The sequence below is a fragment of the Microtus pennsylvanicus genome, chromosome X, assembly GCF_037038515.1.
Source record: "Microtus pennsylvanicus isolate mMicPen1 chromosome X, mMicPen1.hap1, whole genome shotgun sequence".
Lineage (NCBI taxonomy): Eukaryota > Metazoa > Chordata > Mammalia > Rodentia > Cricetidae > Microtus > Microtus pennsylvanicus.
Genome location: NC_134601.1, coordinates 32,899,506 through 32,912,688, shown reverse-complemented (window position 1 = coordinate 32,912,688; position 13,183 = coordinate 32,899,506). Strand labels below are relative to the sequence as shown.

General features: G+C 37.1%; 1 protein-coding gene across 2 annotated transcripts in view; it reads right to left on the bottom strand.

Annotated features, from left to right (window-relative positions):
- Positions 1-13,183, bottom strand: part of Tbc1d8b (TBC1 domain family member 8B) — a 70,343-nt gene that overhangs the window by 17,270 nt on the left and 39,890 nt on the right. For both annotated transcript variants that reach the window (XM_075957630.1, XM_075957631.1), the window contains exons 8-14: positions 12,582-12,731; positions 11,139-11,289; positions 10,454-10,668; positions 4,444-4,561; positions 2,619-2,904; positions 1,362-1,491; positions 486-584 (exon numbers count right to left, since the gene is read on the bottom strand). In XM_075957630.1, coding sequence (XP_075813745.1) covers positions 486-584; positions 1,362-1,491; positions 2,619-2,904; positions 4,444-4,561; positions 10,454-10,668; positions 11,139-11,289; positions 12,582-12,731 — 1,149 coding nt within the window. The remainder of the gene's footprint in view (positions 1-485; positions 585-1,361; positions 1,492-2,618; positions 2,905-4,443; positions 4,562-10,453; positions 10,669-11,138; positions 11,290-12,581; positions 12,732-13,183) is intronic.

The following is a 13,183-nucleotide window of genomic DNA, read 5'->3' as shown; positions in this document are numbered from 1 at the left end:
AGAGCTATTTTCTAATTTTAATTTTTAATTATGTGTATATGGTTTGAGTGCATTTGAGTGTAATGCCCATAGAAGCCAGAAGAGGGTGCTGGATTCACTGTAGCTGGAGTTCTAGAAGGTTGTGAGCTGCTGGGTACGTGTGCTAGGAAGCTTGGGTCCTTGTGAAGAGCAGTACAAGTTCTTAATCAATGCGCCATCTCTCCAGCCCAAGCTATTCTTAACTGAACCACAGATGTTTGTTGCTCAAATGCTAATTCAGTACTGCTCCACAGTACAGTTGAAGGTCAAATAGCAGAATCACACTGAAATAAACACAAGCATTCAGCCAGAAGCAAACAACTATTTCTCCTCTAAAAACTTACAAGGCCCGAACCTAGCTCTGTAAGTTACCGTCTTTCATTTTATTCACATGGAAAGTTATCTTTTAAGAAGAGAGAGCAAAGTTCCTTGAGGGTCCCCCACCCCCTGCCCCAGGTGATACTCACCACATTCTGCTTTGTTGTTTCCTCCAGGGTCTGGATCACATACAACCGATTTCGACAGCGCATGCTGTGTATATCTTCATAGCGGATACTACCATATTTCTGCAAGAAAGGATTGCAGTGGCTACTCATTCATAATAAAAATCCACTTCTCTTACAATTGAATTTCATCAGACTCAATTCTCTGAGGTCTTGATTCTATTTCTTTTTTTTAATGTTTCTATTTTATTTTTTTAAGTCAATTTTTTTGTTTTTTTTTATTTTTTAATTTATTTATTTATTAAGGATTTCTGCCTCCTCCCGGCAACCGCCTCCCATTTCCCTCCCCCTCCCCCGATCAAGTCCCCCTCCCTCATCTGCTCGAAGAGCAATCAGGGTTCCCTGCCCTGTGGGAAGCCCAAGGACCGCCCACCTCCATCCAGGTCTAGTAAGGTGAGCATCCAAACTGCCTAGGCTCCCACAAAGTCAGTACGTGCAGTAGGATCTATCAGTGACTTTGTACATTTCCATCTCAGTGTTTTAAATATGTTCACTAGAGAAAATTATATCTATCTACAGTGTGTCTTGAGTAAGAACACTGGTCAAAGTCTTAGTTTGTGAAGGAAAATCATTTTTTAACTTTTTCTAGAGTGAGACATATTTAGACGTGGTCATCATTTGTGAAAGCAAGTGAATTTAATATCATTTAATGAAAAACAAGTTGAGGCAGAGGAAATTACACAACCTAAGGTCAAGTCACAGAACTCAATATTATAGTAAAGTTAGATTTTAAGTTGTTACTTTGTTCGCATTGCTATTCTTAATATACAAGAATGCCATGCAATTATTAATAATATTTAAATATGCTAAGTAATCATATTTATGGTACATAAAACTTACCTCATTGGATTCTCTAATCAAATCTGTAATATCCACTTTAGTGTGACTGCTTTTTTCATTATTGATATTTGAACCCTGCTGAACATTTGAAGGCAATGGGCTGTCCTTATTAATGACATTGTCAAAGAACCTATCCAAAATGACAATAACATAAGAATTAGTGCAACTAAAATAGTTGTAGCAGAGAACAGCACAGCTAATGGTTCCTAAGTCAGTCAGAGGTCAATTTTAAATGAGAACACGAGGGAAGGAGTATGAAGAAGAATCAAAAGATGGTTGGGAATTCCGAGAGTGGGTAGAAGGATTAGATGCATGGCAGTGAAAAAGAACATGCGGGAAGTGAACAGGTTCAGAGCACACTTTGCAAATAGTCCAAACCCATCCAGAATGGACTGAATATCAGCTCTATAGAGGCTTGAAAGGGGAAACCAGTTTTCAAAAGGAAAACTGAGGCCTTATCTTTAGAGTTCCAAAGGCCAAAGGGAGATGTATATATTATTCTGTACAGAATGGGGTTTGATGAAGCATTACAACAGTTGCCAATTCATTTTCATTCACTTAACTCACACACATGTATGTGTAATACATCTAGTACTCAAAGCCCCATGTGCCCCAATACAAAGTAGCATTCATACAAAATATACCAGGAAAATAAAATTCAACCTACCTTACTGATATCACCTGGAAAGCAGGATAATTTCCCCTACTGGATACTTGGTTACTAACTAGCTCTTTGCCCCTCACATTACTTTCTATATAGACATTCTAGTTTAAAGTAGAATTGCTAATGTTAGGATTTACTGAATTAATGATGTTAGCACAAATATGAAAGGAACCTAACTGTTCTCATCAGAGTGATATACTTTTGCTGTACTCTATTTAAAGACAAAGGGCAGGACTTTGGGCCTAGCCCTTTCTTTCAACCAGTTCTATGACTTAAAGCCAATTGCTTGAAGTTTCTAGGACTCAGTTTCCTCACTAGTAAGTTAAGCAGACTGAACAATGTAATCACTCCTATCTCCACTGGATTTAAAGATTTAAAATTTTTACTTATGTGTATGTCTGTCCATATAACATACATGTTGGAATGCCCATGGAGGCAAGAAGAGGCTATTGAACCCTTGAGTTGGTTAGCAGCCTGACATGGGTGCTGGGAACCGAACTCATTTGAGATAGCAGCAAACATTCTCAATTGCTAACCTAACCCATCTCCCCCCGGCCTACCTCCAGATTTAAATGCTAGAGTTCTTGCAATACCTGTTTAGTGCTGTCACAGCTTCCGCATCATCTTTACACGTCAGAAGTTTGTCTAAATTATAGTCAAGTATTGCCAATCCCAGCTGTAAAATGGCCTTTATCCCGTCATAGAAGAAACAGTCCACCACGTTCACTGCGCTTTCAATAGGCAGCACACTAATGAAGAGTGTGAGGAACCACGAGAGAGAAACCGAGGAAAAGAAGGTCATATCGGTCATGTGTTCCGTCAGCTGAGGAAGGTGATCCCTAATAAGTTCTTCAAACACTGCCTGATCCACCAAGGCACCTGGAAAACATTAAAGCAAGTTAAAAAAACGACCACCTCCTGAAAAGCTTTCTTTATGCCTCTGCTCCACTTTCATCCGCTTCCTGTACAGCTCAGCTCACTTCCTTCAAACAGGAGCCCTTTATTGCCTTCCTATAATTTGCACATGTCTGCAGCTGCGAGTTGAGTGTCATGAACCTAAGAACACTTGAGAAATTCCATTTTAATTCATTTGAGGAGTTCCTGAGTCCTTCTTATAGTCAGAGACATGCACTAGATACTACTAATGAGGTGAGATCATCTTCAAAGAATTGATTATCTTTTGTGGTGGTAGGATGGAACTCAGGGCCTGTGCATACCAGACAAACATGCTATCACTCAGCTATATAGCCTTAGTGCAAAAAGAATTCAATCTTGATAGAAGTAAAAATAAACGTACATAGAACTTATTACAAAAGTCAACATAATCAAGACCTAGTCACAGCACTGAAAACTTAAGAAGGTACAAAGGGTAGATTACCTATAGGTATTAAAATGGGATCACAGCTGCTTATATATATGATAACTAAATACAATGTCACATAATTAACAAAGAAAAATTTGATTCATTTTCTATGTGAACCCATCCAAATATAGAAACTTTAAGTTGATTAAAATTTCCCTCCCATCAAGAAACTATTAAAATTTCCTTAGTAGCTCTTGATGTCTCAAATCATTATTATTTTGGCAATCTAGTGTTTATAAATGCAAATTAAAATTTCATTTTCATTAAAAAGCAAGTCAGGTCCTTAATTTTGAAAAAGTAACAAACATTTTTCCAAATACACATCCAATATTCAAAGATCTTTGCCCAAGAGTATCAGTCAATGTGACATTTTGACATGGCTTAAGTTTTCTGTCTTTCTCAATCTAATTTACCAACTCTTCAGTTTGACTGGCAATTTAATAGGTAAGAAGTCTGGGTCATCTCAGCAATTGGGAGGCCGAGGCTACGCACCCTGAGCTATACAGCTGGACCTTGTCTCAACAAGCAAAAGTCCCCCAGATTCACAAACAAAATCACTCTCCTACGAAATAGACAATAGACATTAACATAGTTTAGAAAAGACTAAGTCTTCTGATGTTGAAAAAATTTCTTAGGTTAGAAACTAAAGTATTCTTCAATTCATGTATTAATAATATTTAGAGTTAAGACCTTCCGGAAGTGATTGGTTCACAAGGTCTCTGCCTTAATGAATAGATTAGTTAATTCATGGATTAAGGTAAATTTTCATGGAAGCAGATTTATTATATAAAGAAAGCTAATTCTACTGTGCTTGCTGTCTGGCCATATGATATCCTATGCCTCATTATTATGATGTAGTAAGACCCTGCCAACATGCTGAGCAGATGTTGGCACCATGCTCTTGGACTTCCCAGCCTCTTATCACTAATTAAAACAATATAAATTACTGTCTGTGCCATTTGGCGATGCAGCAAAAATAGATGAAGCCAGTGCTCATGTGTAGATATATGTATGCATGTTTATATGTAAGTATTCTTTTTGTATTTCTTTTTTACCAATGATTCGGCGATTAAAATAGTCAGGCAGCATTCGTTCACATACAGCAACCAGAAGCCAAAAAGCTTCTTCTTCTTTTGCATATAGAAGCAATACTGAAGTCAAAATGTTCATCGCCTAAATTTCCCAGAAAAGAAACAAAAAAGTGGTTATTGCTTAGGTAATAACTGCACTTCTTATTCAAGCATAGAACTTTTGAATAGCAATAATAACAAGTGAGTAATAATAAAGGAAATATGAGGACTTGAAGTTAATCCAAAGTAAAGCAATGTATAGTTAGGTTAACATTTGCTAGCCGGGTATTTTATACAGCAATATTAAAGGAAAATGAAGCAGTAATATCATGGATATAAAGCACCATAAATAAAAATCAATTAGGCTGATTTCAATGCGTTAAAATGTCAATTATTGAGTCTTTAAAACAAAACACATAATTGTGGATGATATTCTAATATTGGAGAAAACAACCTTTATAACTATTTCCTGGAGATTATCCCTTAGATACCAAATCAAATCAATCACTTCATTAATTCACAAAATTTAACACCACCTCCCTATTAAATACTTTGTTTTCTTAGTTATTCTGATTCTCATCACTGTAGAAACTCTTTATCCGGTACATGCAATTTTGATTCAAATTCTAGATTTTCTACTAACAAATGGTTTTTACATATATTCTTTCTTTTCCATTGCATTGCTACCTAACTTCCTGTTTATATTGGACAGACGAGAAAGGGCTTGGAGTTCTTTCAAAGTACCATTTGTAGAGTACTGTCATTATTCAATCTGTCTGGTACTCCTCTGGAAGACTACATTTACAAAGCTGTCTTTACTTGACCTGACGCAGAGTTCATCTAGCACAAAAGCCTTTTCTCTGGAGTGTTTCTTAAAAATAATCAGAGGTAGCTATTGAGAATGTGGCTGCCTGAGACAATGGCTAACAGATGGGATGAACAAGAAATTAACAAAAACATTTGAGGAAAATCTGGGGGCTTTGAAAAACTCTAGCATATCTTTAGCAATCTAGAAGCCCATGTTCATGCACATTGCTTTAGACACATCTATAGCTTTATGTACACTTTTTCTGAGCTACATGGGCTGAAAGCCAGGGCTTTGTATATGCTTGGCAAGCACTGTATCACTGAACTATATTCCAGCCTGTACATATGTTAAGAAAGAATAAGACCAAGCACTCATCACTGGCTAATTTTTGGGCTTTTGGCAATCATAAACTGGTAGGGAATAGAAAATGAAAAGAAAAGGAAGTTCAGTATCATCAGTATTACTCAGCTGTGAACTCTGTGAACTACAATAATGGCTGGCCCTGCAAGACATTGCCCATTGGTGCAACAGTGGAACAAATGCTGTGGGAGTAACCACCCACTTTCTGATCATATGTTTATGGCCCATTCCACAAAAAGAGACCTATATCTGAAACCACTATCAGGTCAAGAATCTATAGCTGGAGATATCATAGGTCCTAGTAGAGAATCTACTACTATTATTCTGTCAAATGAACATGGTATTAAACCAATGCCTAATGATATCATACCCATACATTAAAGTATCTCCTAATCCTCATCAGAGAAACTTTGCAGTAGATGATGATCAACACAGAGAACTGCAATTAGCCAAAGTGCAGAGAATAAGAGATTATAGAATATTAAGGCATAATGGGAGCATATATACTGCACCACCTCCTCCAAAAGCTCAGGGGTCATTGCAGAAGAGGGTACGGAACAAGGGTAAGAGGCAGAGGTGATGAACAACTACACGGAAACAGTGTCTTCTGGATACAGCAGGGCATCTGCAAATATGAACTCACAGTGGTTGTGATAGGATGTACAAGACATAATCAAGCTTAAGGCAGCCCAAATCCTAGCGCAAATAGGGTAGTTGGGCATAAAGTTCCACAAAGTTCCAACCCTCTTTGAGTAGCTATGGGTAATTCTTAGCTGCTTGGAGAGGAAGGGTCAATTTTCTCTATGAATGCATCCCTTGATACGCCTACCATGCTGCAGTGGGAGGCCACACATCCAAGAACATTTAAGCAGCACAAATTGGCCTTGATGGGGCAGGGGAAGAAAATAGAATACAAAGTTGGGTAGGAAGGGAGAGAGGGTGAATCTGGGAAGAGTTGGGGCAGGGGGTTCAAAATGATTAAGACATGTTGTACAAATTTCTCGAAAGATTAATGAAAACATATATTAAAAAGAAATTTTAACAAATAAGTTAGGATCACCAAAATATTAAAAAAATTATCTAAAATTATGTACATTTAGGTACCCTAACTAAAAAGATAAAAAAGAGAGTAAACAACAATTATTGCCACCTGAAAAGAGGTACATTGTGAACAACCATATGTTAACAAATTTGATAAGATAGACAATTGTTTTTGAAAAAATGCCACCTACTAAAACCATTTCTAGAGGAAGGAGAAGTCAGAATGGATATACAATAAGAGATTAAAATAGTAATGGAAACACTTTTTACAAAGATAATGAAGAACAGATGGCTTTATTGGCACATTCTACTAAATATTTAAAGAAGTAATACCAGTCCTTCACAAACCATGTAAAATCTAAGAGCAAGAATCATTATCCAACTCATTCTAAAAAAATCCTGACACCAAAATTAGAGAAAGGTGTTATGAGACAACTATACAGTAATGTATTTTTTAAATATGAATGTAAAATCCCCCCCAAACAATAAGAAACCAAACTAGAGAGCATGCAAAAACATATACTAAGAGCAACTGGTATTTATCCTGGAAATGCAAATGGGGTGCAAAATATGAAAACCAATTAATGAAATATTTCATTTTAATAAAAATCATATAATAATGTCAGTGGACACAAAGAAAAAATATCTGACAAAATTTCATGAGGCCTCAGCCTTACACAAAGAACTATTGGCAAGTGAGGAAATTGGGAATAGGAGAGGTGGTCCTCCCCAGGGAAGAGATATCAGTGGTTATCCAGTACCAATGGTCAGTCCTGAAAACATGCATATGAGTAAATTATATGGACTGAATTGATTATAGTTAGGAAAATATATGCATATACATATATACATGCAATAACAAGTAGTGACAACAGAGGTCATGAATTTGAAGGAGAGTGGAGGGGTATGAGAGAGTAGTTTTAGAGAGGGGAAAGAGAAGGGAGAAATTGCAATTAAATTATAATATCAAAACATTAAAAATCCAATACTCCTTTTCCTGCTTTGATTTTCTGAGACAGAGTCTCAGTATGCAGCCCAGGCTAGACTTGTATTCAAGATAGCCCTACCCTAGCCCCTAAGTGTTAGGATTGCAGGTGTGTTTCACTGCACTCACATCTATCCTCCTTCTCAGAAGCTAGAAATAGAAAGGAAATTCTTCAACCTGATAATCTACACAAACCCTCCACAGTTCACTGTATACTTTATGACAAAAGGGTGGCTCTCCCTAAGATAAATAACAAATCACATGTGCTGGGGTACACTTGTAATCCCCGCTGCTCAAGAGGCAGGAGTGAGAGGATCACTGAAGCCCAGGAGAATGAGACAAGCCAGGAAAATAATGAGATGCCAACTCAGCAAAGTCAAATAATAATATTAACAATTCCATTTAGCATTATATCGAAGGTATATATCCATTTAGGCAAGAAAAAGGGAAGAACAGTATTCAGATTGGAATCAAGAAAAACGTCACTATTCAGATTCCATGATTTCTTAATATGGTGGGCTAAAAAAAAAAATGGCCCCAAAGGCAGTGGCCTATTAGAAGTTGGGACCTTGTTGGAGGAAGTGTGGTCTTGTTGGAGGAAGTGTGTCATTGTAGAGGCAAGAGTTGAGGTCTTACACATGCCCAAGATACCACCCAGTGTCTTAGACCACTTCCTGTCGCCTTCTGATCAAGATGTGATAAGCTTCATTTCTGCCTACATGCCGCCATGTCCTGCCATGGTGATAATGGATTGAACCTCTGAAAATGTAAGCCACCCCAATTAAGTATTTTCCTTTTTTAAGAGTTGCTGTAGTTATGGTGTCTCTTTACAGCTATAGAAACCCCAAGACACATATATTGAAACTTGAAAGAAATCTACAAATGGTCTTCTGAAACCAACATAAGCTGAGCAAGGCTAAAGAAGACAAGATTAGTATATAGAAAGATGAATTTGTATTTTAATATGCTAGCAAGAACTAATAAAAAGAGATAAAAAATGCATTTACTATAATCTCAAAAGGATTAAAATACTTAGAAACAAAATTATCATCAAAAGAAGTTTTAAGATTTTACATTGACTTGGGAGGCAGAGGCAGGCGAATCTCTGTGAGTTTGAGGCCAGCCTGTTCTATAGAGCAAGTTCCAGGACAGCCAGAACTGCTACATAGAGAAACCCTGTCTCAAAAAATCCAAAAAGAAAGAATTTACATTGAAAGCTATCTAATATCTTAAAAGAAGAAGAAACTAGAGATCTACTAAATAAAGAAGGAAACAGCCTGTGTTTATAGTTTGAGAGATTTAATATTGTTACTATGCAATATTCCCCAAGTTGATCTGCAGAGTCCATGTAATGGCTATCAAAATCTTAGTTTTACTTCTAAGATGACAGTATACTTTCAACCCATAGCCTAAGTCCCTTAATAATCCCGCAAAAGAGAACTGTCTACTGACTTAAATGATTGTTTTTCCTCATCTAATAAATAATAGTCTGTAATACTTCAGCTATTATCTGCTTGTGTTTAGTAGCAGGCAACTACCCAGTTAACACAGTGTACCCCTAAAGGATTTTTACCAAGGACTCCCCCATTGCCTCGAAAATAAAATTCACACCCCTGACCAACCCCAAACTACCCAGTGCTTTCTTCAAATAAATTATTGCATTATTCATCTGCTCCTTTATTAAATAGTACATGAGTGCCTGGCCCTATGCATATTCTTTATTTCCCTCTATTTGTATTGGGCTGCATCAATCCTTCCACTTAGAAAGTTCTCTAATTCCATTTCTATATGTCCCAGATTCATAAACTGCCAAGACCTGCAAATGCTACCTCTTCAATGAAGCCTTCCCTGATCCTCCCAGGTGAAAATAATTTATTATAAATCCTGACCATACTTAGTATTCATCTAATAGTTTGTCTCTTTGGATTTTCAATTTCCCAATGAATATTCATTTAACTACCTATTGTCTGCATATGCATATGGACACATGCGTATGGGTGTGCTCTTCTGTTGCAGGCACATGTGAAGGCCAAAGATCGATGTTGTGAGTTCTTCCTCAATTATTATTCCATTTTATTTATTTATTTATTTATCTATTTGTTTGTTTGTTTATTTTTGAGACATGGTTTATTCACTGAACCCAAAGCTTGCCGTATCAGCTAGACTGGCTGGATAGCAAGCCCTCAGGATCCACCTCTCCCCAGCACTAGACTTGCAGATGCACTCTGCCATACCTGGATTTTCTTACACTGATGCTAGAGATTCAGACTCAGGCTCTCCTGTTTGTACTACAAGCACGTTACCCACTTAGCTTTGCCTCCTCAGACCTGATCCATATATTTTTGCTGATATGATCTTTATATGATATATCTTTATATAGCCTTAAGTATGTGACACAGTGTCTTTTACAGAACAATAATCCAGTTGTTAAACGAAAAGAAAGTGGTTAGAAACTCTTGGTGCTCTTTAGAGGACCTGAGTTCAGTTTTCAGTGCCCATGTTGGGCAGCTTACAGCTGTCTGTGGCTCCAATTCCAGGACAACCAGTGCCCTATTCTGACCTCCATGTGGCAAATATCCACACAGAGATACACACATATGGATAAATAAAAACAAATATTAAAAAAGAAAATAGTAAATATATCAGTAGTTAAAAATGCTCCCATTATCAACCTACTTATTTTAATACTATCCGCTATCAATCTCAGCTCTCATTATCATATGTCCCAAAATTCGAGAGTTGAATTTGATAATAACATTTGAAATATGCACATAATATTTGAGATCACAGTGAAGTTATACCTGGCAGTATCCTATTTTAGGATTCCTATATGCATAAGCTGTCAGTACCCGCCTCAGAGCAGATATGCCAGTATCACTCTGAAAGGCTGGGTGCTCAGGCAGAGAGCGGCGTAAATCACGTTCAATTTCTTCAGTAGCCAGGTTGCAGGTCCCTAAGGATTGTTCAACTACTTCAGCATAATAACCAGGATTAGTAGCCATGTCATTAACAGCACCTGCAAGGACAATAACATCCACATTCAAACTGAACAATAAAACACAGCTGAGATTTGCAGATAGTGACACATTTGTATTTTATTACCTTAAGGTTTAGGTTTATGCTCTAATAATATCTGAATACACAAAAACAAAGAAAATGAAGAAAAAGGGAAACATAACACGAGTCTACACCACGTTATTATTTATCAGAGAATAACATTTTAATTAAGTTTTTTCTTTTAATTTTCTCTTATTGGTATAGATATGAACACTATATCCACCAACTATACACATCTTGCCTACTAAATTAATCTTGTCAGACAGTAGATATGTAGATATTTAGGCAAGTACATATAAATATAGTTTTTTTTCCCTTTTTGACTAGTCTCAACTTACATCCTGGCCATCTTTGTGCATAGAACATAACGACTAGAAGTGGCATACTTAACGTCTGCCTGTTAAATGAATAAAGAAAATAATGTAATACCTGAGAAAAGCATCCAGAGCTCTCCCCGCAATGTCTCTGGAATCCCTCTTACAACCAGATCTCGGGTTTTCTTTGTCCGGAACATGCTAACACCACGCCCACATTCAGAAAATAAGATGTTCCAAGATTGTTCCTTCATCTTTTCTTTCAACTGTGATAGAAAAATCAAAGTAAAGAGTGAAAAATTAATCCCTTTAAAATAATTTGCTCATCCTATTTACCATGAAATCATTTATGCAGACCAAAACCTTACAAAATAAAAAATCATATTCACATTGTAAAGTACTAGACCTTTAACATAAAAACTTAAACCCACACAAACTTAACTGACGTGGCCGGGCGATGGTGGCGCACGCCTTTAATCCCAGCACTCGGGAGGCAGAGGCAAGCGGATCTCTGTGAGTTCGAGACCAGCCTGGTCTACAGAGCTAGTTCCAGGACAGGCTCCAAAGCCACAGAGAAACCCTGTCTCGAAAAACAAAACAAAACAAAAAAAAAAAAAAAAAAACTTAACTGACGTAAGATGTGAAATATGCTATGAATATGTTTTATTGCCATTGGTTAATAAAGAAGCTGCTTTCAGCCAATGGCTTAACAGAGTAAAGCCAGGATGAAACAGATAAATAGAGAGAGTAGGCGGAGTCAGGGAGAAGCCATGTAGCTGCCCCCAGAGAAAGTAGCAAGCTGCCAGCTGAAACTTTGCCAGTACGCCACGACCTTGTGGTGTTGCACAGAATAATAGAAATGGGTTAGTTTAAGATATAAGAGCTAGCTAGCAATGTGCTTAAGCTATTGGCCAAGCAGTGTTTTAATTAATACAGATTTCTGTGTGGTTATTTCAGGAGTCTGGTCGGCCTGGAAATGAACAAGCAGCCTCTACCAACACCTAACAGTTTTAATTTACTATCATTACTAGTTAAACTTCTAAAATTTGCAAAAGTCTAACACCTAGGAGGCAAAAGCTCCAAACTACTGTTTTTCCCAAATCAACTTGGTTTTATCACAAATTATTAGAAATCTAAGCGACTAAGACTCAATAGCCACTATTATCACTATTGATAATGGTCTGAGTGTCGTTGAGCCCAACTAGATATACTTCAAACCTCAAAAGTAAATCTTTCTGTTCTGATACCATCCAGTATAGCAGTTCTCAACCTATTGGTCACAACCCCCTTAGGGGTTAGAGGTCGAATGACTCTTTCACAGGGGTCACCTAAAACCATCAAAAAACACAGATATTTACATTCTGACTTATAACAGAGGCAGAATTACATTTATGAAGTATCAACAAAACAATTTGATGGTTGTGGGTCATCACAACATGAATGACTGTATTAAAGGGTCACAACATTAGGAAGGTTGAGGACCCACTGATCCAGTATGTTCTAAGATTTTTTTCATTGACTGTTCCAATCCATAGATTTAATTATTTTGTTTCCTTACCATTTTAGAATCCAGATTCTCCAAATTTTGAGGGTGAAACACTGTCATTAAAGCTTCAGTGTTCACTGTTTTGCTGCATTCTTTTTGGCAGGTCAAAGATTGCTCCTCAAAATTATCAGCTGGGCCTGTAGAGTCAGAGCTAACAGCAACCTGGAAAGGAAAGTCAAAATGTGATTGCCCTCAGTGGATGTTCACAGGTTTCATTAAGAAAAATGTGGTGCTGGCAGTGGTGGCACACACTTTAATCTCAGCAATTGGGAAGCAGAAGCAGGCAGATCTCGGTGAGTTTGAGGCCAGCCTGGTCTACAAAGCAAGTCCCAGGCTAATCACAGCTGCTACATAGAGAAACCCTGTCTTGAAAAACAAAACAAAACAAAAAACAAAACAAAACAAAAAAAAAACCCCAAAAAACAAAAAAGGAAAGAAAAATGTGTTAATGTTCTGTCTGGTATTCATAAGCCACAAGCTACGGATATATTAAATATTAAGGAAATGTCTCAGAAGCATTATTTTCTTGCCAAAATTAAGGCTGTCAGAATCTCAGTGAGTCCATTCCTCAACAAAAACAACAAAATACTGTCAACCACAAATCATTTTAGAAC